The sequence below is a fragment of the Dermochelys coriacea genome, chromosome 4 (genome assembly GCF_009764565.3).
Source record: "Dermochelys coriacea isolate rDerCor1 chromosome 4, rDerCor1.pri.v4, whole genome shotgun sequence".
Lineage (NCBI taxonomy): Eukaryota > Metazoa > Chordata > Testudines > Dermochelyidae > Dermochelys > Dermochelys coriacea.
This window is the reverse complement of record NC_050071.1, coordinates 94,828,346-94,855,377: the sequence shown is the minus strand read 5'-3', so window position 1 is coordinate 94,855,377 and position 27,032 is coordinate 94,828,346. Positions and strand designations below refer to the sequence as shown.

The window sequence follows — 27,032 nt, the reverse complement described above, 5'->3', positions numbered from 1 at the left end:
TTGATACGGCACGACCTTCTCATAAACAAACTATGGAAATACAACCTAGATGGAGCTACTATCAGGTGGGTGCATAAATGGTTAGAAAAGTCATTCCCAGAGAGTAGTTATCAGTGGTTCACAGTCATACTGGAAGGGCATAACAAGTGGGGTCCCGCAGGGATCAGTTCTGGGTCCAGTTCTGTTCAATATATTCATCAATGATTTAGATAATGGCATAGAAAGTACACTTATAAAAGTTTGCAGGCGATACCAAGCTGGGAGGGGTTGCAAGCGCTTTGGAGTATAGGATTAAAATTCAAAATGATCTGGACAAACTGGAGAAATGGTCTGAAGTAAACAGGATGAAATTCAATAAGAACAAATGCAAAGTACTACACCTAGGAAGGAACAATCAGTTGCACACATACAAAATGGGAAATGACTGCCTAGGAAGGAGTACTGTGGAAAGGAATCTGGGGATCATAGTGGATAACAAGCTAAATATGAGTCAACAGTGTAACACTGTTGCAAAAAAAGCAAACATCATTCTGGGATGTATCAGCAGGAGTGTTGTAAGCAAGACATGAGAAGTAATTCTTCCGCTCTTCTACTCGCTGATTAGGCCTCAACTGGAGTATTGTGTCCAGTTCTAGAGGACACATTTCAGGAAAGATGTGGACAAATTGGAGAAAGTCATGAGAAGAGCAACAAAAATGATTAAAGGTCTAGAAATCAGAGTGGATAAAAATTAAAAAAAAAAATTTTTTTTTAAATTGGATTTTTTTGATAAAATGCTTTTTGAGGAAAAAACCTTTCTAAAGATAGGCTTTTTAATTAAGATACATTATAGCTCAAAGATATCTCATCATGGAATAGGGATTATAAATTCTAATTCTATAGTATGAGACAATATATTCATATAACGTTTAAGAAAAGTTTTGTAAATGAGTTCTAATAGTTCATGGATTAAGGACCCAATTTTATGGGGTTCCAGGGGCTTCTGTATAGATTATTTAGATTAATCTTTCTATCTACCCAATGGGACTCAGTGCTCAGTCTAGAAGATACCGTCAGAGATTCTTAGTTTTGCAGTTCTCAAACTGTTGATTTGTGTCTTCAAAGTTAACATGCTTGTTAACAGCAAAAATGTTTTTAAATAAGAGAGATGAGAAATAACAGACTTCAACCCTATTGTCCCTCTGCAAATCTGTGTACACAGAGTCAATCCCTTATTTCTCTCTAAAAGTGCAAAGTTTCAAAAAGTTCAATGAATAGAAGATTGTTGGGGGTGGAATAGAACTGGACAAGGAGAAGAAGTCTGGAGAGGAATGTAAGAAGGGAGGGACAGGCAGTAGAAACAAAAGTGAAACTGTTTGAGAAGCATATTCCAGAACTCTTGAGGTCTTTGAGTGTAGCCTTCATTGATTTGAGATCTACCCTACCTTTCTCTCACTAGAGGGGAAAACCTATAATGGCAGGAGGCTGTAAAAGAGACCTAGTTTGGGAATATACTAGTGAAGTTCCTCTACCTATGAGTAAGACAGGCATGTGTGCAAAATGCAAACAGTGCAACAAAGAAATGCAAGACCTGGCTTCCCAAATGAAACAACATCATGAGAAGTGTTCCTTCTCAGGAGGAAGCTGTGTTGAAGATGATAAAAGGAACATGTCTGAACATGAAGGAACTTTTTTATTTCATACTTCTTTCTTAAGAGCTGCCCGTCTTCCTTCTGGACTATTCTTGAATTCTCATGTTTGAGCAAAAAATATAGTTGTTACTCTATGGTACTATCATTTTAGATGCAGTTGTGATTAAAAAATAAATAGCTGAAATAGGCAGTGTGACAGGGTCAGTCACAGAGACCCCCTTGGGACTGTCATCTGATGTGCTGAAATTACCTCTGAGCCTGTTTTCCCTGCCAGCTTAGGACTTCCAGAACCCTGTCTTGTTGAGCCAGATCCGCTAGCCTGCTGCAACATAGACCCATGGTCTGGTCCACGCCCCCAAAGCAGCAGCCTTAACTGAAAACAGCTCACCAGGTCACCTGTCTCCAGACACCCAGTTATCAATGGGATCCAAACCCCAAATAAATCTGTTTTACTCTGTATAAAGCTTATACAATGTAAATTCATAAATTGTCCACCCTCTATAGCACTGATAGAGAGATATGCACAGCTGTTTGCTCCCCCAGGCATTAATAACTTACTCTGGGTTTATTAATAAACAAAAGTGATTTTATTAAGTACAAAAAGTAGGATTTAAGTGGTTTCAAGTAATAACAGACAGAACAAAGTAAGTCACCAGGCAAAATAAAGCAAAAACACAAAAGTCTAAGCCTAATACATTAAGAAACTGATTACAGGTAATATCTCACCCTCAGAGTTGTTCCAATAAGCTTCTTTCACAGACTAGACTCCTTCCTAGTCTGGGCTCAATCCCTTCCTCTGGTACAGTCCTTGTTAGTTCTAGCAGACATCTCAGTTGGTAAGGAGGGGTTCTCTCATGACTGACAGCCCTTTTTGTCCTACTCCACCCTTTTTTATAGCTTTGGCAAAAGGCAGGAATCTTTTGTCTGTGCTTGTCCCCACCCCCACTGCATCAATGAAAAAGTACAAGGATTAAGATGGATTCCTGTATCATGCGACATGGTCACATGTCACCTAGTCTCCATTCTTCCTGGGTCGGCCCACACATACACAGGAAGGCTTGCAGGTAAATAACCATTTGCAACCAATTGTCCTAGTCAACGGGACCGGACCCATCAAGATTCTAAACCACCATTAACGGCCCATACTTTGCATAATTACAATAGGACCTCAGAGTTATACTTCATATTTCTAGCTTCTGATACAAGAATGATACGTGCATACAAATAGGAGGAATATATTCAGTAGTTTATAACCTTTGTTATGATTACATAACTTATGTTACAAGAGACCTTTTCCATAAAGCATTTCCCAGTTACATCATAGTCACACTCAAAAGCATATTTCCATAAAACATATAGAGTGCAACGTCACAGGCAGATCTTCCTTTTACAATTTCACCTTTAAAGTAGAACTGAGTGTCAGTGAATGCAATGAATAATACTAAATGAACATTGACTTATTTTGTTTAGGAGAATCCATCCTCAACATACAGGATTCTGAAAACTACCGACCTTCAAGATCACCATCATTTTCTATAGTTTCAGAGTTATCTGCCAATGATAGTGTTTCAGTAACATCAAGTATGTCACATACCCACAGTATATCACCGGTAGCAAAAAGAAAAAAAAAATCTCCATCATCCCGAAACAACCACAGATAACTTTGTGATAAGAACCAGCAGATTACAAAAAGAGGTAATTGATGAAAAAATTGCCTGGATTGTTTGAGAATCCACATTTCATTAACATGGTTCAGTCAATAAGACCAGGATACAGTCCACCCAACAGAGCAGATGTCGCAGACAAATTGCTGGATAAAGTGTATGAAAGAGAAAATGAGCAGTGTGCAAAAGGTCTAGAGGGTGAAATTGTTAACCTGAGTCTTGATGGGTGGAGCAATGTCCACAATGATCCTGTTGTATGTGCTTGTGTGACAACAGAAGAAGGGAATATCTTCCTTACAGAAACAACTGATACATCAGGAAATGCACACACAGCAGAATACTTACAAGAGATAGCAGTAAAAGCTATAACAAACTGTGAAAAAAATTAAAATGTCTAGTACGCAGCTTGGTCACAGACAATGCTGCAAATCTATCCAAGATGAGAAGAAATTATATAGAAGAGAGTCCCAAGCTAATAACATGCGGCTGCAATGCTCATTTGATGCACCTCCTAGCCAAAGACTTCAGTGTTCCAGAAATAAAGGCTAATGTTGAAATTGCAAAATACTTCCGTAATAACCACTTTGCAGCAGCTGCTCTGAATAAAGTGGGAGGAACCAACCTAACTCTCCCACAAGACATGCGATGGAACTCAGTAGTGGACTGTTTTGACCACTAGATCAAGAACTGGCCTCATCTGATGACAGTTTGTGAACAAAACTGTAAAAAAATAGATGGCACTGTCACAGCCAAAGTTCTCAACATTGGGCTTAAGAGAAATGTTGAACACATGCTGAGTACCCTGAAGCCTATTTCTGTAGCCTTGAACAAAATGCAGGGAAATAGCTGTTTTATTGCTGACACTGTTGAAATTTGGAAGGAACAGAGAGATCTTAAAAAGAGAAATATGCAATGACAGAATTAAATTACAAGCATTAAAAAAAATGAATGGGACCAGCACTATCTCCAGCTCATTGTTTTGCAAATATTCTCTTAACTGCTGAAGAAGAGGAGCTGGCTATGACATGGACATCCAGCAATCATCCCTCCATAACGCCAACTATAATAAACTTCAGAGCTAAGGATGAACCATTCAAGAAACGTATGTTTGCTGATTATGTTTTAAAGCAAGGCACACCACTGAATGGGTGGAAGTCACTTAAGCACTTGGCTTCAGAGACTGTTGAAGTGATAATCTCACTTTTAACAGCAGTAGCTTCTTCTGCCAGTGCAGAAAGAATATTTTCTTCCTTTGGACTAATTCATTCCAAACTGAAAAATTGTTTGGAACCTGAAAAGGCAGGAAAGTTTGTTTTTCTTTTCCAGATTACGAACAGGAAAATTAAGGTGAACACAACTGAGTTAGCTGCAGAAGACATTATTTTAAGTTTCTCATGTTGACTTGGCTGACAGTCGATTTAATTTTTGTTGGGTTTTTGTCTTATTCTTTTAATATTTCATTTAACTATTTTACTAAAACCCTTAACAAAAACAAACCTGATTTTAAAAAACGTGAATTTTTTAATTCAAAAATTCATATGCTTGTTTTGTTAAAATAATATATATGTTTGCTGTTGAAGAAAAAAATCCAGAATACATAACATTGTTGTTTTAGTTAAATAAAACAATTTAAATGTCTGTCTGTTGATGTTCTCCTCCTAATACAGCATGGCAAGAAAATCCTCCAATCAGAATTTATGATTAACCTGTTGAATTGGAGATACTTCACCTCCCAATGATTTCATAAATATCTGCTTCAGTTACCTTTGGAAAATGAAATAATCATTCATTTTCTGATATAGCTGTAAAACTAATCTGAAAAGTTTTCAAAATAAGTCACTTTAAAAATGCATTGTGTATACCTTCTAAAAATCAAACATACATCTATCTCTGAGCTGTGAAGATTATATATTAAGGTTATAACAACCAACAAGAATGCACTTTTATGTAGAAATCCATGATTAAATCGAGTCTTCCTGACTGGTGATTTAAATCAAATCCACCCTGCTAGAAAATATGACCTGTGAGGGAAGATTGAAAAAACTGGGTTTGTTAAGTCTGGAGAAGAGAACACTGAGAGGGGAATAACAGTTTTCAAGTACATACAAGGTTGTTACAAGGAGGAGGGAGAAAAATTGTTCTTCTTAACCTCAGAGGTTAGGACATGAAGCAATGGGCTTAAATTGCAGCAAGGGCAGTTTAGGTTGGACATTAGGAAAAAATTCCTAACTGTCAGAGTGGTTAAGCACTGGAATAAATTGCCTAGGGAGGTGGTAGAATCTTCATCATTAGAGATTTTTAAGAGCAGGTTGGACAAACACATGTCAGGGATGGTCTAGATAATTCTTAGTCCTGACTTGAGTGCAGGGGACTGGACTAGATGACTTCTTGAGGTCCCTTCCAGTTTTATGGTTCTAACTGTCACAGACTGAACAGTGCAGGCAAATGGGCCGGACATAGTTGTTGTAGAAACGAAGACAAACAAGACCATGTTAATTGATATTGCCATACCAGCAGACAGAAACATCAAAAAGCAACAAGAAGAAAAGATAGTTAAGTATGAAGAATGCTGCTATGAAGTGGAATGGCTGTGGAAAACTAGAACAAAGATCATCCCTATGAAAGAGCAGCTCAAGAACACATTAGGCATGCAACACAACACGATCAGTGACTTCCAGAAAACAGTGCTCTTAAGCACTGTGTGAATTTTAAGACAAGTCAAAGGAGAATGTGAGCACCTAAAATGCTGGAATTCTGCAGAGGTTTAACAAAATTCCTGACTATCCAAATCTTTGGAGTCCATTTGTGATCAGGATTTATTGGTGACTCAAGGGAATATATTTTAGACAGTAGTTTTCCCCTTTTTATGCTTAAAGATCTTGTATGTTCTGAAGGTTAAAAAGGAAAAAAAATCTCCATGATGTAATACTGAGGGATAAGAAAGATTTGGCTAGATAAATATATAGATGGAAGACCTCCATGGAAAAAAAGAAAAGAGGAGCCTGTAGAAATTTTTTATGCACTAATTATAGCTATTATTTTATCTCTTTGAACCTCTTCCAATATTTCTTATTAGTAGGGCTTGAAAAATCCACTCACCTCATCACTAGCAGAGTGTAAAGGTTTCCCTGATGAATGTGGGAGTCTAAGCCATCAATTAAAGTGGAAGTTATGCCATTTAAAAAAAAACTACCTATGCCTTATGGTTGCAAAGATAAACTTTCAAATGAGAACTGATTGTAAACTAGTGCCATGTCTTCCTGAATCTCGTGAGATAGCTCCAGTTCCTTGCCTGTTGCCCATACTTTTGCCTCGTAGATGCAGAGTAATATTAACAAGACTTTAGTCAGCTTCACTAATACAGTACCGCTCAAATTTATGTAGACAGCAGTGAAACTATCAAGATTCGTGTCACTTTTCTGCTTCTGCTCCTTGGGAATTTGATGAGCAGAAGCAGGTGGTAGAGCTATTAACACAAGAAAACAGAGGCTGCAGGTAAAAAAAAGTAGCAGAGATTTCTTAACACTCCGCACTTGAGGCAGGCAAGAGACAGATTAGCAGAGACCCTCCTCCACTTTGTGCAGCTAGGACGATTTGAAGGGGAAGAAGAGACAGCAAGTTGCCTTCTGCCCTTAGGATTACAGCTTTAAACATATTAGACACCGGCTAGCTATAGGAATACAATAATTTATCATATTTAAATTTAAGGGAAATCCAACATCTCAAAGGAGAGATGGGTTGAACATTTGTCAGGAAAGGTAGGTGCAAGACTGTACTAACAGGAAGAAATCATCTTTGGGGCATTTGTCCCTTAATGCTTTGTGGGTTTTTTTAAGAAGAAGAAATAAGAAAAAAATATGTAAGTACTACTCCCCCTGCCATAAAATTTTCTTAATGCAAAATTAAAATTTAGGATTCAACTATGACTTTTCTGACTTGATACATTAGCTTTGCACTACTGATTTTTCTTTAGAGGGAATTATGAGACATTGTTCTATGGGGATAGGGTGGGCAGTAGCAACCACTGCTGTCTAAAAGGAAGGCTCTTATTTAGAGTCAACGTGATAATTTTACTAGCTCAGGGTAGTAGAATCCCTATTATACTTAGACCTCTTCCCAGAGAAGAACATGGAAGCATACAATGACTCATATGTTGCTAACTCATTAACTGTAAAACTGAGATAGGTGAATAATTCACTTTTCATTAGGATTCCATGATCCTCCATTCAGAAGTATTTAGACCTTGATCATTTTGCTTCAATGGAAGGGGAAGAAAGAAAGGAAAGGAAGATTTTTAAACTATAAGGATACCTTGACAGAAGTAATTAAGAGAGATGACTAGCAAGCAAATCTATTTTCTGTTTCATGAGTCAGGTAATAATGAGCTGCTAAACGAAGCTCAAGGTTAAATGGGTTAATAATGCACTTATATTCTTGTAATTTTTTTTAATTGACACTTTAATATTATATTGAAGTCTTAATGTTGGTACAGGATCCGCAGGAGAAAAAAACATCTGTCCAAAGTCACCTAAATGACATTACAAGGCTTACAAGCCCATCAATACAAGTTCCCAGAAAAATTCAACAAATCAGTCTCTCAATAAAGAAAGCTCTTACTGCTGTTATGGCTTGAGTCAGGAAGTAAAAAACTATCTGTAGAAAATATTTTTTCTTCCCTTTCACACTTTCTGTGGGATCTACAAACAGCCCACATAAAACCCCTACCATATGATGAGGAGGAAGCAAAAGAAACCCATCTGGGCATAGTACAGATCCTGTGGATCCGTGACGTTATCTGATTAAAATATGACCATCTAGATCATTGTTGCAACCACTGTTATATATTTGCAGGAAATCTTGTACAAAGGTTGTCAAGTAAGGTGTCTATGAAAATGTTATGATTTTCTGGTTATGATTATGCTATCTGTATGCATGTATCATTTTTGTATTTGAAGTTATAAGTATTGGCTATACCTGGATTTCAAGTGTTGCTCCTGGGGTACCACCCACAAAGTATATAGCCAGCATGTCTTGGAGGGATTATTCAAATTAAGTGGTTAATCAAGAACACTTGGTTGACAATGGACCATGGGAGACACCCATCTACACTGAGTGGACTGTCATGTAAATATGGCTTCCTGCAATGAGGGAGCGAAATTGGGCATGAACATGTGACTTGCCCATGTGACTCCAAACACCATCTTGTTGCTGTAATTTTCCACAGTAAGAACGATGCGATGCCCTCCACGTAGCAAAAGCTATAAAAGGCCCTGGAAACACCTCCATTTTGTCTTCAATCCTGCTTCTTACCTCTGGAGGAACTTTGCTGCAAACTGAAGCTCTGAACAAAGGACTGAATGACCCATCCAAGCTGTGGATGTACTCCAGAGACTTGACTTAAGACAGCAGTTTATTCCATCACTACTACAAGCCTGAACCAAGAACTTTGCTGTTACTGTACGTAATTGATTCCTTTAACCAATTTTAACTCTCACCTTTCTTTTTCTTATGAATAAACCTTTAGATTTTACATAAAGGATTGGCATCATCATGATTTTTGGGTAAGATCCAAGTTTTATATTGACCTGGGCATGTGGCTGGTCCTTTGCGATCAGAAGAACCTATTATTTGATGAGACTGGTTATAAAGAACCACTCATCTCCGAATCCAATATTTTTGGTGGTGATATAAGAACTGGAATGGCTGAGGAAACTGCCTTTATGTTCTCTTGTTAGCCAGTGTGGTGAAACAGAAGTTTACTTTTTGTTGCTGGCTTGGTATATCCTATGGGGGATTAGCCACCAGTTTTGGGGTGTATCTGCCCTATTTCTCAGCAGATCATCCTGAATTTGGCATCCTCAGTTGTGACCCACTGAGGCATGGTTACAGTGACACATAATCATTGAAACTCAAATAGCAAAGAAAAAGAATGGTTCCTTACTCTACAGTAAGTAGTTCTTCCAGAATGGAGTTAGCAAGTAGTTTAAACCCAGACTAGCTTACTTGCTCAGGGTACAGATTAGAACCTGAGCTCTAATTTAACTCGGGCTGGAACTCACCCACTTTTCAGTGAGGATGTAGCCAAAATCACTTTGATGCTGATAGTTCTCCTATGCCTTTCCCACAATTCCCTCCAAAGAACAGACTAGTTCTCCTGCAACTGCGAGGGAAAGACTCCTAGAGCATCTCAACACAAAGAACCATGAGATATGCCCCCAAACACACACACACACACACACACACACACACACACACACACAGATGATTGTAGAAATTGTGAGGACACTGTAACGCAGGCTTGGGCTTTGCTGTCTGAACACTCACACCCAGGTGAGGCTCAGGATCTCAGACCTGGGTGCCAGTCACCCAGGTTAATTGTGCAGTGAAGACATACTGTTTGCAGAACCTTGTGCAGATGGAATACGACATAAGGTGGACCCACAATGAAGATTTGGCTCTCTCCTATTCATAAAACTAGAGGTAGACCCACTAAAAGGCAGTCTTCAAATAGGTGGTATAGAGCAGAGGTTCTCAACCTTTTTCTTTCTGAGGCCCTCCTCCCAACATGCTATAAAAACTCCACAGCCCAGCTGTGCCACAACTACTGGTTTTCTGCATGTAAAAGCCAGGGCCAGCATTGGGGGGGTAGCAAGCAGGGCAATTGCCTGGGGCCTTACACCCCAGGAGCCCCACGAAGCTAAGTTGCTCAGGCTTCAGCTTTGGCCTGAGTTGGTGGAGCTCAGGGCCCCAGCTATAGTCCTGTACAGGGGGGCTTTGGCTTGCTGCCCTGGGCCCTAGCAAGTCTCACACCAGCCGTGCTTGGAGGACCACCTGAAACCTGCTCATGGCCTCCCAGGGGGCCCTAGACCCCAGCTGAGAACTACTGGTATAGAGAACAGGCTACTAAAAGTTCAAAGGGGGCCCCATGAAACCTGATAACGTGACACTGAGGTCCCAAGAGGGTGGAATATCCCAAACAAAAGGAAAGATGAATAAACACCCTTGAAGAATCAAGCAACTGTTAAGTGTGAGAAGACTGTGTTTGTGCCATCACCTTGAGAGTGGTCATCTTTCCTACCCCTTTCCTCTGAATATTGGGTGGACAAAAGCTTAGATGCCCTTCCTGGTTCAGTAGTACAAGAGTGCTACTTTTGGAGGAAGAGCAAACCCTGGAGCTTGGGTGTCTGTTTCTTTCATGTTTCAGAGTAGCAGCCGTGTTAGTCTGTATTCGCAAAAAGAAAAGGAGGACTTGTGGCACTTAGAGACTAACAAATTTATTAGAGCATAAGCTTTCCTGAGCTACAGCTCACTTCATCGGATGCCAAAGCTCCGATGAAGTGAGCTGTAGCTCACGAAAGCTTATGCTCTAATAAATTTGTTAGTCTCTAAGGTGCCACAAGTCCTCCTTTTCTTTTTGTTTCTTTCATGTTTGTATATCAGCAATCTAAATGAAAAACAATCACACTTGGACAGGAATTATGGGTTCGCCACTAGTATACTAAGAGCTGGGTGTGTCTGGAAAGCTCGTCTCTCTCACCAAGTTGGTCCAATAAAAGGTATTAGCTCACCCACCTTGTCTCTCTGATATGTTTTCTTTACCCGACAACGGCTCCATACTCAAACCCGTTCAGTTCACAAGTAAAAAGGAGGTTTCCTTCCTAACCTCCGGCTCCGGCTCCGGCTCCGGCTCCAGCTCTGCACCCTCAAGCTGGGAACCGAAAACGAGCTCTGGCTCCTGCACCGTCCCGCAGTATTAAATGTTCTGCGATGGGCCCTTACCCAGCCGCCCGGTGCTAACGCACAGGGTGGCAGCCAGCTCCCTCTCCCTCCGCTGTGCGGAGCTAACAGGCGTCCCAAGCGCTGGGCACTTACTTCGCTCCCCCAAGGCACGCACAGGAGACTCCCCGTAACGCCAGCGGAGCCAATGGCGCTGCACCTGCCCAAGCGGGGCACTGAGGGAAGAGACGCGGGAGGCAGCCGCACGCTTGTCCCACCCCCCTCCCCCCTCCCGCGCCGCCCGGCTCGCTCGCCGCAGCGGCCCGAGGGCCCACGTAGAAAATCTGACCAGGTCCTGCGACAAGCTCCCTGCGGACAAGCCCCTGGGACTCCGGCCCCTTGGCGCCGCGGCTCGGCGCTAAACTGGAGGGAGGACTGGGGGCGCGCTCCGGGGTCTCGCCAGGGCAGCGGCTCCCGCCCGCCCGCCGGCGCTAGGACCGGCCGCGGCGCCGCCCGTCTACTTTATTTTTACCGCGGCATTTTCCATCGGCAGTCAGACTTTCCAGCGCCGGCGGCCCGGCTCCGGGGACTCTGACAGCTCAGCCGGGCCGGAGCTATTTATAGCGGGGGGGCTGCGGACTCTGCAAAGCTCCTGGCCGGCTGTGGGAACCCGAGACGGCAGCGAACCGCGCCCCGCCCGCGGGGGCCCTTGGCGGCGGCTCCTGCCCTCAGCGCGGCTGGGCCAAGCGGCTGCGGCGGCCGGGGAATCCCCGTGGAACGCCGCGCGCGCGGCTCCATGGCCTTGGCTCGCCGCGCTGCCGTTCCCGCCACGCGCTGGAGGAGAGGCAGCCCCAGCGCGGGAGCCGCTCACGGGCGCCCGGAGCGTGGGGTTTCAGGCGCGCGGTGCAACAGGGCAGCTCCCCCTCCACCTCTGCCCCGCTCCAGGAAAGGGCGCCCCAGTTCTCCGCTCTTCCTCCTGGCAGGCTCTGCGAAATGCTGACCGGCGACCCCAGGGCAGCCTAGAGACTTCCTATCGCGCCCCTACTAGCACAGCCCCTCACAAAGCTCTTGGAAGGTGGCAGGGTCACGGGCTGGGAGGGCCAAGCCTTGGGACGCTTATAGAGGAGGCTACAACTGTCTGGATACCCCCTAAAGAGCTGGGGGGGGGGGGCTTGTCTGAAATGGCCTTTTTGAGGTTAGCTGACAGCTAGTAAGAAGATGGGTGCAGATGATTTGAACTTTAAAGGCATGGCCCTAGGGGGGAAACTGCCAAATGGTACAAGGTGATGTCATCCACTTGCCTGTCACCAGCGTTTCATAGTTGTGCTCCTAATACCTGCTCATTACCAGAGTCATTTCTGTCTTGGGGGAGGGGCTTGCTCACTGAGGTTTTTTTGCCTTCCTCTGCAGCATGGATCACTGGCAAGTTTAAACTAGTGTAAATGGTGAATTATCTGTAACTTAAAATCTTGAAGTCATGATTTGAGGACTTCAGTAACTCAGCTAGCAGTTGTGAGTCTATTACAAGAGTGGGTGAGTGAGGTTCTGTGGCCTGCAATGTGTAGGAGGTCAGACTAGATCATGATGGTCCCTTCTGGCCTTAAAGTCTGAGCCCTCCTGGATGAGCATGCAGTGAACTGGTAACAAGAACAGGAGGACTTGTGGCACCTTAGAGACTAACACATTTATTTGAGCATAAGCTTTCGTGGGCTACAGCCCACTTAGTTTATGCTCAAATAAATGTGTTAGTCTCTAAGGTGCCACAAGTACTCCTGTTCTTTTTGCAGATACAGACTAAGACGGCTGCTACTCTCAGCTGATAATGAATCTGTGATAAGGCGTTTTCTAGGAAACCAAAGTTTAGTCACATAAATAGTCTTATGCCTAAAGACGATAACCTTAAATTTTTTCAAAACACCAGGCAGAATTTACATTAAAACTTGAAGTTCAATGATTGGGTGAATGGCCACCCAGTGGTGTGCTGGAAATACAGGACTCATTTGGTAATGCAGAATTTGTACTTTGCTGGGACCTGATCCGTTCTTTCAAATCCCTGAGTGGATCCCCTTCAACACCAAAAGTGCTCCTACCCAAGATCCTTATGCTGCTATTGATTAAGTCTCCTAATCCTAATTGGAGGATGACCCAGTTCTCAGTACCCCTGGATTCTGCTAGCTGCCACAGCTTGTTGATATTTTCACTAAACCACAGACAAAGTAATGAAGAGTGAAGTTGGTTGATTGCTTTTATAATGTTAATTACAATCGTGAGGTTTCTCTCTGCCTTGGTCCACCAGCCCATTTGTATCTCTCAGTTTATGCCATGTAAGCAATGATCAGATTATGTGCATTGCAAAATGTGGATTTAGGGCAACAGTAACATCCAGAGGAGGAACAAAGTGCTAAGGGCTAAAACCATTGTTGTATATCCTTTTTACCAGTAAAATGCATCCTGCTATATTGATAATAAGGCAGCATTTTTTTTTAAAAATTGCTGAATCTCACCATAGGCTTGACTTTCCATTCGTATGTTGGGATATTATCAAACAGTAATATAGATATTTGTTAAATTGTACTATAAATCTTGTATTTATATAGCACCTCACATCCTGAAGAATTACAAAGTGCCTTATTCTTTTGATTCCCTACACACATAGTTATATGCCATAGATACGGAATTACCTGTGGGGTAGAATACACAAGCCACTCAGTGCCAATGCAGTTTTTAGGAGAGGAAATGAACAATACTTTATTCCACTGAAGCTACAAAGGGCATTGGAGTGAAAATCGATATCCTACTGGAAAACAAATTGGAACACTGGATTTAATACCCATATTATTGCTAAAAGTGTCATGAGATTTTATGTATATAGATCATATAACATAAATCAAGAATCTGTCATACCTCCAGTGTCCAACAGATGGATGAAAAACAGACTGGCAAATTCCCAGAAAATGGCTCTATCAGATATTAATGTAGTAACATGAACACAGATTTTTCTAGTCTGGAAAAGTGAATTTGGCCACTTCATTCCCTATCCTGCAACCTTTTTCATGAGTAGCTTCACTGAAGTCAATGGAACTAATCATCTGAGAAATGTAGCAAAGCCTGCAGGGCTGGGCTCTATCACTTTCCTTCAGAAAGAGAAGCTGAGCTGGAGGGGAGAAAACCCTTAGTATAACACTCAATAATGCTGATTTTTCAATAAGTCTTGCAACACCAGACATGTTCCAGAAGACTGGAAAAAAGCTGATGTTGTGCCAATATGTAAAGAGGGTAAATGAGATCCCCTGGGTAATTATAGGCCTGTAGGTCTGACACCAATCCTGGCCAAGATAATGGAGAGGCTGATACAGGACTCAATTAATAAAGAATTAAAGGAGGGTAAAATAATTAATGTTAATCAACATGGGTTTATGGAAAATATATACTGCCAAACTAACTTTATATCACTGAGATGAGATTACAAATTTGGTTAATAAAGGTAAATAGTGTTGATGTAATAGACTTCTTGAAGGCATTTGTCTTGGGAATGCATGACAAAAAACAGAACAATATATAATTAACATGACACACATTAAATGGATTAATAGATGGCTAACTGATAGGTCTCAAAATGTAGTTGTAAATGGGGAATCATCATTGAATGAGTGTGTGTGTGTCCAGTGGAGTCCCATGGGGATTGGTTGTGGGCCCTACACTATTTAGCATTTTTATTAATTACCTGAAAGAAAACACAAATTCATCACTGTTAAAGTTTGCAGATGACATTGTGACATTCTGTACCCCAAAGCAACACCCTGGCACCCCAATATGTACCATGGTGATATATATTTTGTATAAAGTATGCTTTTGTGTGGTATCATTTTACAAGTCTTAGTCTGTTGTATATTCATATCCTGTTGGATTGTTTTTGCTGTTGTATCTGGTGTTATGAAGTTTTGCTATGAAATACGTTGTGAGGTTAAAAACATCCAAAACCAGCCTTTCAGGTACAACAACAAAAAGGCCAAACAGCATTGATAGCCCATTGAGGGAAATACACATACTCACAAGGATTTCCCCAAGAACCGTGTACAATGGAAACCTCTTAGAGGTTTGTAAACATACACAAAGGAGACTGCTTGAATCATGTCACAGCAAAAGATCTTTCCAGCAAGCTGGAAGAAGCTATAAAAGGGGGAAGTGACATCATCACTGGGCCTCACTCCCCACACCACTAAACACCTGGAAACACCTTAGGAACAAAGACTGAACTGGTGATTTAGTCCCAGGTGGAAAAGAAGTAATCCCAGCCTGTGTACGGAAGATTGATGGACTGTTTATACCATCAGAGTGAGACACTTCTTGATTCAAATCCTGTCTAGAGTATAGAACTTACATTTTATTTCTTATGGTAATCAACTTTGAACTGTGTGCTATTACTTATAATCGCTTAAAATATATCTTTCTATAGTTAATAAACCCATTTTACATTTTTTACCTAAAAACTGTGTGTTGTTTGAAGTATAAAAGAAATCTGCTCAGGAACAGGGGCTGATGTATTGTCCTCTCCACGTTGAGGAAGGAGCGGACTGGGTAATAACTTACACTGGTCAGGCTTCTGATCAGAGTAGGACAGTACAGATCTGAAGTCCTAGGCTGGGGTGCTGGGGGAAGTTGGCTGGAGCCTCTCTGTTGTTAGTTCATGAGTGGCTAGGAGAAGCATTCAGATAACTGCAGCTGGGTGTGTCCCTGTTTGTATAAGGCTGTGTGAGTGCAGGACCTGGAGGGGTCTGCAGCTTGTCACAGCATCACAGTGGGAGAGGGAGCCCAGGCTGGGGAGACAGAGGGCTCAGCAGTACCCCAGTTCCAGATTGAACCCTGGGGAAGTTCACCACTGACACAAAATTGGGAGAGGTAAATAATGAAGAGGACAAGTCACCAATACAGAGCAATCTGTATCACTTGGTAAGATGGGACAAACAAACACTGTGCATTTTAATATGGCTAAATGTAAATGTTATATATTTAGCAACAGAGAATAAAGGCTATACTTACAGGATGGGCGAATCTATCCTGGGATGCAGTGACTCAAAAAAAAATTGGGAGTTGTGGTGGATAATCAGCAGAACATGTGCGATGTTGTGGACAAAAGAGTTACTGCAATCCTTGGAAGCATAAACAGGAATCTCAAGTAGGAGTAGAGATATTATTTTACCTCTCTATTTGGCACTTGTGCAACCACTTCTGAAACACTGTGTTCAGTTCTGGTGTCTACAATTCAAGAAGGATGTTGATAAACTGGACAGGGTTCAGATAAGAGCCACAAGAGTGATTAAAGGATTAGAAAACATGCCTAATGGCAGACTAGCAGGGTCTGGAATAACATGAGTGCCTGAAGCAATCTGCCTCCATTGACTTCCAAAACCTATTAAAGTACTCCTCCCAAAAAAATAGCCAAAAACAAGAGCACAGAATTACAGAGGATGGATTCTCCAAGAATATCTGAACATTTAAAAAGGTACTTCACCAAGATGACTGTTTCTGGCTCACAGCATGGAGAGACCTTTCACACTTTATGTGAACACGTGGCCACCAAATCAGGCAGAAGTGCCAGGGCTGAGGAAAATCAAATGGCTAACAAAGCAAACATTCTGTAGATGATAGCTCAGCTTAAGGCCAAAAAGAAAAGGAGTACTTCTGGCACCTTAGAGACTAACAAATTTATTTGAGCATAAGCTTTCGTGAGCTACAGCTCACTTCATCGGATGCTTAAGGCCGTGAGAGATGATCTGACAACCAAATTTCTCACAGTACTGCACGACACTGATGGAGCAGAGAGAGGGAGAAAGAGCTGCATCTTAAAGTGAACTATACAGAAAACAGATTCAGAAGACACATCATCAGAATTAAGCGGTTGCCTGGAAATGCTGAAGGAGAAAACCCAATCTGGTTTGTAAAATCTTTAATTGTGGAGCTGTTACATCCGAACTCCCTGGAAGAATTAAAAATAGAGAGAGCCCATAGGGTGCTGCTCCCCTTGCCTTGGCCTCATAATAATACAGTAATAAAAACCCAGAGATCTAATTGTGAAACTTTATAATTATCATCAGAAAAATTTAATTATGAAAAAGCCAGAGAGCACTCTGAGCTCATACTCAAAGGCCACAAGCTGCATTTTTTTCCATGAACACTTTGTCCTAACTTTACAAAGGAGAAGAGAGCTGGGAGAAATTACAGCAGCACTCAGGTGGGCAGATATCTGCTACAGATTGGTATTCCCATTTAAACTCTCAGTCAGCTTCCAAAATCAGTATTATACACTAAGAGACTTTAAGCAAGGAAAAAAACATACTCCAGTGGCTTGGAACAGAAATCCAAACCGCTGATGTACAAAACAACTGTCCAGAGGGAGAACTCCAGATAAGTTTCTGAAAAACTCTTGGCAAATGGTGAAATACAGGAAAAAGAAGATAGGAACAGACAAAAGACTCTAGCAACTGTATTGGCAATGGCAGAAGTAAAGCTGAACGAAAGAATTTGGATACCCAATGAGTAATCTAAAGACCAAGCAGAAGTGACTTTCTGGGAGTCACCAGGAATGAACAGATAAACAGTAACTATGTTACTGTTATAAAGAAAATAGTATAAAATTTGCTTTAATTGCAGTGATCAATAATAGCTGTGTTCTGTATTTTAAAATGTAGAGGAAATAAAGGACAATAACAGAGGAAGCGGAGAGGATGGAGGAGACTGGAAAAAACAGAGAGGGAATGGCGAGGAGCCTTTAGGGATTCTCTGTAAATTCTTCTCTGTAAAATGACCAGACAGTAATCCATCCCTAAGGGCAAGGTCCCATAGGTAGAGATTGCACCTCATTTGGATTGCAAGAGAAGCAGGCCAAGTGTCCTTAGGGAGAGTTTAGGGTTCACAAAACACAATCATTTGGGTTACATTTCACATATTATGTTGGTAATTTATTTGTGGTTGTATTTAGGTCTAGTCTACACTACAAACTTATATCGGTATAACTACGCCACTGAGAGGTGTGAAAAATCCACACCCCTGAGCAACACAGCTATACTGATATAATTTTCCCTCATCCCCATGCTTCTCCCACTGACATATCTACCGCCTCTTGGGGAGGTGGTAGGCTAGCGTGAGAGAGCTCTCCCGTCGATGTAGAGAGTCTTCATTAAAGAGCTACAGCAGCACAGATGCATTGGTGCAGCTGCACCAATGCAGCATTTTAAGTATTGATTTGCTGTTAGAGTAAGAGGAACACAAGAGAAGGGAGGGAACTGGGGAGATGAGGAGGGGGTTACAAATAGAAACCAAGTTATATTCAGACACACAGTCATGAATGCAACAATTAAAAACAAGAGAGACATTGACAACACAAGGGTTCATGTCATCAGGCAGCTAGAGAATCTCAACAATTTCAAGTTTTTCAATAAGCTAAATAGTTACTTTCAATGGTTATTCCTTTTAAAGTGACATCTTTGTCAAAAGGCTAAATGTCATTAAACGGGGGGGGAGGAATGTAGGTATAATTTATTTTTAAAAAACTTTCAGATTATTCAACTCCAAGAAACCCATTTTCAGGAAGAACAAATTATGGGCATGAAAAGTAATTGGTTTCAGCACACATTTTTTTGCTTCAGCAAAAAGAAAAGGGGAGTGGGCATTACACTTGCTACACATGTGCCTTTTCAAATTAAGGATCAATTTAAGGAGGAGACGATTTATAATGTTGAAGAGCACAATTGCTAGGTTAATAACAACACTGGGCTCAGTGTATGTTCCCAACCAAAAGCTAAGTAAATAAGAATAAATAAATAATAAATATTAAGGACATCTTTAAAACACTGCAACACTTTGGTGAAGGGGAAATTATATTTGGAGGAGACTTCAGTTGGACTGGCACAAATCTGATAAAAAAAGAAAAGGGGGATATGGAAGCAGATGAAGCATGGACTTCTCTTGACAACAGTTTGATCTCTCAGATTGCTGAAGAGAATTGTACCCAAGAGAAAAAGATTACACATTTTATTCACACCCTCATCAGTTATACACTAGAATAGATCTAATATTAATATCTAAATCTTTAATGAAGCAGAAAAGATCTGTGGAAATTGGCAACATTACATGGTCAGATCATGCACCCATGGAAGTAATATTGGTTGGGTTCTAAAGATAATTTTTTGGGGAAAATGAACTGCTTGCTTCTCCATAACAATCATCGGGTTCCAGCCATTAAAGATGACGTTGTTCGAAACTTTCAAATAAATAATACAGACAATATAAAAAAAAGTCTTTTCTGGGATTTAGGTAAATCAGTATTTAGGGGCCACTTGACAAGCAATGCCTCTCAATTAAAAAAAAAGAAAGTGCTCAAGTAAAAATAGAATTAGAACAGGAGATAAAAAGTTATAAGATATTCACAAAAACATAAATTAAAAAAAATACCAACAATTAACTAATATTAGAGGGAAGATGAATATGTTGCAGGAGAGATGCCACTGAAAAAGCCCTTGGATATACAAAGCAGAAGTTTTATGAAAGTGAAAATAAAAGTGATAGAGTATTGGCTCAAAAACTTAAAGGGATTCTAAAGCAATGTATTATTCCACTCATAAAAACCAATCATCAAAAGATAGTTACACACCCTGATGCAATACGTGCAACTTTTGCTGCTTATTATAAAAATCTCTACACCTCATATACTGCAAGCTCTGAAGTTATTCAAAAATATCTGGAAGTAGAAGACTTGCCAAAGATAAGCAAAATTGATAAAGAGACTTTAGATAAAGAAATAACAGAAGAAATTCTAGAGACAATAGCACGTATGAAAAGTGGCAAAACTCCAGGACTTGCTGTCTTTCCAGCTAAATTTGATAAGGTATTTAAGGAAGTATTAGTGTGTCTCCTTTGAGAGATACCTTCAATACTATTCTGTTAGGAACATGTTCTGGAGGCACTTCCACAACCAATGAAAGAAGCTGCTGTGGTTGTCCTCCCTAAAGATGGAAAAAGGCCTTACCTTAGGCAGCTTCTATAGGCCCATAACACTTTTAAATCATGACATGAACATTTTAGCAAAAATACTAGCTAGCTGATTATAGTCTTTGCTCTCAGCTTTTATAAATCCAGATCGAAGTGGATTAATTAAGGATAGACAAATGTCAGACAATATTTGGAGAGTACTTGGAATCACCCGTAATGCCAGATCAAAGTAAGATCAATGTCTTATATTATCACTAGATGCAGAGAAAGCCTTTGATAGAATAGAATGGAACTGTTCATTTCAAGGCCTGTTCCATATGGATTTAGACCCCCAGTTCCTGAAATGGATAACTGCTCTTTACGGGAGCCCAAAAGCAGCTGTGTGAGTTAACAGGGTCAAACCTCTCCTATTTGAATTGTCCCCTTTATTTTTCCCACTGGCCATGAATCCTTTTGCACAGAGGATAAGGAACAATGAATCCATCACAGGAATAAAGCTTACAGAATACATCAGAAAATGATGTTATATGCAGATGATATAATATTATTTCTATTTACACCAAATATTTCCCTAAAATTAGTTGCTAAAGAAATCCAGGACTTTGGGAAAGCATCTGGTTTTAAGGTAAACTATGCTAAACCTGAAATGCTAGTTATAAATTTGTCAGGTTCTGAAAAGTCACTCCTCCAGAAAACATTTGGGTACAAATAGGCAGCAACTACAATACCTCGGAATTCAAATCTCAAACAATCTAGATGATCTCTATGATTTAAATATCAAACTATTACTTCAGCAAACGAACCAAGATCTGAATGCTGGGAGAAGTATGCAATTTCTTGGTTGGGAAAGAGCCAAAATCAAAAGGAATATTCTGCCAATATTTTTTGTTTCAAAATCCTTCTGTGATTATCCCCAATAAAACCCTAGCAAGAATACAGAGGGTGTTGTTAGAATTTATATGGAACAAGAAAAGACCAAGCGTGAGTGCAGCTATTTTGTACAGACCCATTAAACAGGGTAGACTGGCTGTTCCAAATATTCTGTGGTGCTATCAAGCCAGCCAGCTCAAAGCGGTAGTGGAGTTGGGGTGCTCTAACCCAGTCAAATACTGGATCTTTATTAGACAAGAAAATTGTAACAGTGTAAACATCGCTAGGCTACCATGGACTAATAAAATATTGTGCCCTCCAGAAATTTACACACATCCTTTAGCAAAGGCCGATCTATGGGTTTGGGACAGAACTAGAGCTAAGATAAATTCTTTCCCCTCACCAATGACACTCATTGCAAATAATCCAGATCTTAACCCAAATTGTGAACCAGAAAGCTGCAAACATTGGAAGAGTTATGGAATACACATGGTTGGCCAGGTATTCAGTAAAGACAATTTTCTAATTTATTTAGAGATCAAAACTAACTTTAATTGGCCCACTCTACCCTGGTACCAGTACTTTCAGGTCAAAAGTTATGTTTCTCAACTTTCTGTAGAAGTGATAGTGTCTGGTCAATTTGAAAACAAAATAATGTATTAATTAAATTATTTAATTAATTTATATCAGTCTTTTCAGACAGCTTTTCTAACAAAAAAAGTCTCCATATATGACACACTGGAACAAGGATGTGGATAGATAAATTACCACAGAGAAATAGGGTTTGACCTGGAAAAGAGGACCAGCAACCTCAATCTGTAGAATAATAAATGAAAATGTCTTTAAGATATTGTTTCAATGGTACCTCACATCAGTCAGGGTAAAAAACATACATAGATTGAAGTCAGAGAAATTGTGGTGAAATAAGAGATATTATGCATGTATGGTGGATATGCCTGGACATTAGAAAGTACTGGGATGCAATTCATAACAGTATATCCCAAATTGATGGAAATGTATTACCAAATGATCCCTTGGTAATCCTTCTGGGGCTTCCTAGTGGAAACGGTCACACAAGAGGAAATGAAGAATTAATCTCTCATATACTAGTAGCTGCTTGACTATTGGTAGCCTCTCTCTGGGGAAAAAAAAAAATAGTCCCACCATAAAGGAATGGTTCAATATTATGAGAGGTTTTGCTTATGGAAAAATTAGGACACCAATTATGTACCCACCAAAATAGAGGACAGATTGATATTTAGATATTTATATTTAGACCTTTTATTCATTACTCACACAAAGTACACTCACCTGCAAAAATGCCCCAGCACACCTCTCCAATTTTTTAATATTAATATTTGATAGATGTGCCTGATCTGTTAAATATGTTTATATTGAAATGTCACTTAATAAAATCACTAGAAATTACATATTATAGGTGTTGTAATGATGCTCAATCTGTAATATAGTAACACCCTGTTAAATAGAAAGATCTGATGATGTATTCCTGTATAATGTCTCTTAAACAAAAGCTAACTGTTGTAATGTTTGTTATGATTCTGATATTTATATGGTAAGGCTTTATAAACTTGTGAAAACCTCCCAAATAATGAATAGTTTTAAAAAGAAAAAAAAGGAAAACATGCAATATAGTGATAGAACCCAGGAGTTCAATTTATGTAGCTTAACAAAGAGAAGGTTAAGCGATAACTTGATTTCAGTCTATAAGTACCTGTATGGGAAACAGATATTTAATAATAGGCTGTTCAGTCTAGCAGAGAAAGGTATAACACAATCCAGTGGCGGAAGATGAAGCTAGACAAAATCAGACTGGAAATAACTGCACACACGTTTATCAGTGAGAGTAATTAACCATTGGAATAACTTACCACAGATCCTGGTGGATTCACCCTCACTGGCAATTTTTAAATCAAGATTGGATGTGTTTTCTAAAAGATATGCTCTGGGAAATTCTATGGCCTGTGTTATACAGAATGTCAGACTAGATCAAAAATAAAAGGAGTACTTGTGGCACCTTAGAGACTAACAAATTTATTTGAGCATAAGCTTTCGTGAGCTACGGCTCACTTCATCGGATGCATGCCGTGGAAAATACAGTGGAGATTTATATAAATAGAGAACGTGAAACAATGGGTGTTACCATACACACTGTCACGAGAGTGATCACTTAAGGTGAGATATTACCTGCAGGATTGGAATTAATTTGCAAACTGGATACAATTAACTTAGGCTTGAATAGAGACTGGGAGTGGATGGGTCATTACACAAAGTAAAATTATTTCCCCATGTTTATTCCACTCTCCACCGTTCCTCAGACATTCTTGTCAACTGCTGGAAATGGCCCACTTTGATTATCACTACAAAAGTTTCCACCCCACCCCCCACTCTCCTGCTGGTAATAGCTCACCTTAAGTGATCACTCTCCTACAGTGTGTATGGTAACACCCATTGTTTCATGTTCTCTATGTATATAAATCTCCCCACTGTATTTTCCACTGAATGCATCCGATGAAGTGAGCTGTAGCTCACGAAAGCTTAAGCTCAAATTAATTTGTTAGTCTGTAAGGTGCCACAAGTACTTCTTTTCTTTTTGCAAATACAGACTAACACGGCTGCTACTCTGAAACCTGTCATTAGACTAGATCAGTGGCTCTCAACCTTTCCAGGCTACTGTACCCCTTTCAGGAGTCTGATTTGTCTTGCATACCCCCAAGTTTCACCTCACTTAAAAACTACTTGCTTACAAGGACATCAGACATAAAAATGCAAAAAGTGTCTCCGCACACTATTACTGAAAAATTGCTTACTTTCTCATTTTTTACCGTATAATTATAAAATAAATCAATTGGAATATAAATATTATACATTTCAGTGTGTGGTACAGGGGTGGCCAAACTTATTGACCCTCTGAGCTGCATACGATAATTTTCATAACCTTGAGAGTTGGGCATGCCTGCTGGGGCTCAGGGCTTCAGTCCTGTGGGGCTCACCTGCCGGGGCCTGGGGCTTCTGCCCTGCAGCAGGGTGCTATGGTTTGAGGCTTCTGCTTTATAGCGGGCACATGCCAAGGCTCAGGGCCCCAGCAGGCGCAGCCAACCGGGCTGAAGCCCTGAGCCCTGTCAGAGGCCAGAAGCCCCAAGCTCCCTTCCCTGCCAGTCTATTGGCAGAGAAAGAGGGGCATGGTGGGCTCCAGAAGCTGCATTTTAACTGTAAAAGAGCCACATGTTGCTCATGAGCTGCAGTTTGGCCACCCCCGTATAGTATACAGAGCAGTATAAACCAGGTCGTATGAAATTGTAGTTTGTACTGACTTCACTAGTGCTTTTTATGTAGCCTGTTGTAAAACTAGGCAACTCTCTAGATGGGTTGATGTGCCCACTGGAAGACCTCTGCTTACCCCCAGGGGTACATGTGGCCCTGGTTAAGAACCACGGGAGTAGATGATCACAGTGGTCTCTTCTGGCCTTGGAATCTATGGCTGCTCTGCCCTGAGCTGTGACTGAAGGACCTGGATTTTAAATCAAGTGGAGAACGGGGACGACATAATATACGACAATATTTACCAACGTTTCAGATAATGGGCTGTGTTAATTGTTCAGTGTATGCAGCGTATAAAATGTTTTCAAAGTGTACTAAACGCTATTGCTGTACAGCGCCAAAATGTAAAGTCGGTGTTTTGCGCTTCCTTCCTAGACATTGTGTAAGAAGCCATTAGCTACTTAGCTAGAAGTGAGTTTTGAAATGTTGCCCCCCCCCCCCCGGGCTCATTCCTTCGCTGGGATTTCTGGTCCTCTCATTACAGCAGGACATTATAACACCCCGTGGGGAGCCAGGCTCTGGCCATCACACGCGCACTGTTCAAGCAATTGCCCCAGCGGCGGTATATTATTACATCTTAGCTCTGTGCCAAGTCGGGAATCCTTTATACATCTCCCCTGGCTGCTCTTTAGGAAGCTCAAACGTTTATATTCACGACTTTCCCCTTAGTCTGCCCAGCAGCCCCCGACTTGGCGACCCTTCCTTCCCAGAGTACCCCGAGTCTGGGGCTGGTGCGGGAGAGCACAGCTCCGAGACGCGCCCGCTCCCCTAGTCCGGCCTCCCCGGCGCACCTGGGCGAGCGACGTCGGGTTAACACTACGATTTTGCCCCGTCTACAGTAGGCGTTTACAACGTGTTAGTTAACACGGCATCGCGGTCCCCTGGTCTCTCTTCTTCCTAGCGCAGCCATGGCCCAGCGAATGGGCCTGGCGGCCTGGGAGCAGCCGAACTCTGCCCATCTCCCCGTCGGGAGTCACCACAGCCGCGCTGTCCCTCCGAGCGCCATTGACGGCCCGTTTGCGCCTCACGGTTCACTGCCGCGTCTTCGGCGAGCCCGCAGGAGACGGGCTCCGCGCGCTGCCCCTGGGCGGACAAGCACATGCGCGGCGCTACCCCTGGCCCTGCTGCTGCCCGGTTCTGCCTCTCCCCCGCCTAGTCCTCGAGGGCGGGCAATGATCGCATGGACAACCGCAATACAAACGCGGGGCGCGCACTTGCCCCGCGCACCGGGGGGGGCAGAGGCGCTGCGCGAGCTCGCCACCCGCCGCGCTCTGCATAACTTTTCTCACACCCCCCCCCCCCCGCCAGTCGCCGGCCGCGAACGGATCCGGGGTAAAAACCAATTAACCCCCCTTCGCTGTTCTCCTTGGGCCCGTGTCGCTCACAGGAGGCGGCGGGGCTGGGCACAGGAAGGTGGCTGCGGATTTAGCATCTGTATGGCAAGTCTTACCCTGGGCTCAGCCCTCGCCTGTCTCCAGGGCGCCCGTCCTGCCTGGGGCGAGCTAGAGGCGGCGGTATTTTATTTCAGCCCTAAAGGGCATGGCTGTTGGAACACGTTCATTCCGATCACTTCCCTGATTGCTAAGCGAGGCTGGGGACAGAGCTACTGGCGGCATTTGTTGATTACACACCGTCCTCCCTTGACAATGAAAGGAAACGAAACGTTCCCTGGTTACATTAAAGGGCAGCAGGGCGGTTTCTCCTTGCCAATGATTCGCCGCTGTAAGCTGGTGTGTCATTGTGGTGTCTCGACGGTGACGGGCTGAACTTTCTCCGGTGCGTCCGATGAAGTGAGCTGTAGCTCACGAAAGCTTATGCTCTAATACATGTGTTAGTCTCGAAGGGGCCCCAAGTCCTCCTTTTCTTTTTGCGAATACAGGCTAACACGGCTGCTGCTCTGAAACCTGAACTTTCTCCAGTGTCTTAAGTAAGCTAAAGTTAATTGCCCCTTTACACACTATAAAGCGGGCGGTGGAAAGGCAGAGGGCGGCTACGCGTGCTGTGCAAGGTGCAGCGCCTCGGCCACCAGGCTGGACCTGCTCAAGAAGTTTCTCCTCCCCCCCCAGCGCGTTTCTCGAGCACACACGTCGGACCGGAATGAGACCCTCCGGTTTCTGCCCCCAAGGAATTATGGCCCCTTTAAATGGGATCGTTTCTGCAAAGCTAAATCGGCGTGAGCTGGTTTCCTTGGGACCGTGGGGTCCCCTAACCGGAACCATGTGGATTCCTACCCTGCTGCCCTTCGCCCCCGTCTGCGGGCGACTCGGCGAGGAGAGCGCTAGGCGCTGCCCAGATCGCTACGCGGCAGAGCGCTGCTGGAACCGCGGGGTTCTCCTCCCCCATCTGCAGCGCATCTTGCGCGCCTCTGGGCGCGGTCCGCGGGACCCCCCCGGCTGCCACAGCCCGAGACCCCCGGCTGGCAGCCGCTCTGGGGCTTACTTACTCATCCGGGAGATGGAGGTGACTACATAGGTACCCGATGGGCTACGAACCCAGCCCCGGGCACGCCAGGACCCTGTGGCCACCGCTGGTGCCAAGGGAACAGACCCATGCGGTAGCTGCGTAGGGTGGCCGGGGAGCTGCGCTTGCCTTACCCGGTCAGTGGAGAGGACCTGGCGGTAACGCTCTTCTTCCGGCGGCAGGGCAGGGAACGGTTGCATCGAGAACATGCTCTGGCTGCTGCTTAGTCTTCTGCACCTTCCTCCCCCCACCCCTTCTCCTTTCTACATCTCACACGGACGTGCCACGACTGCCTCCCTCCCTCCCAAACACACAGGCTGGGCTCGGGGGAGGGAGGGGGCTCCGCATTTTGTCTGCTCCCCCC

General features: G+C 42.5%; 1 protein-coding gene across 1 annotated transcript in view; it reads right to left on the bottom strand.

The window, feature by feature from the left end:
- Nucleotides 1-27,032, bottom strand: part of CORIN (corin, serine peptidase) — a 324,441-nt gene extending 297,409 nt beyond the window's left edge. The window contains exon 1 of the mRNA XM_038400915.2: nucleotides 26,803-27,032. Within this exon, the coding sequence (XP_038256843.1) occupies nucleotides 26,803-26,877 (75 nt within the window). The 5' untranslated portion in view covers nucleotides 26,878-27,032. The remainder of the gene's footprint in view (nucleotides 1-26,802) is intronic.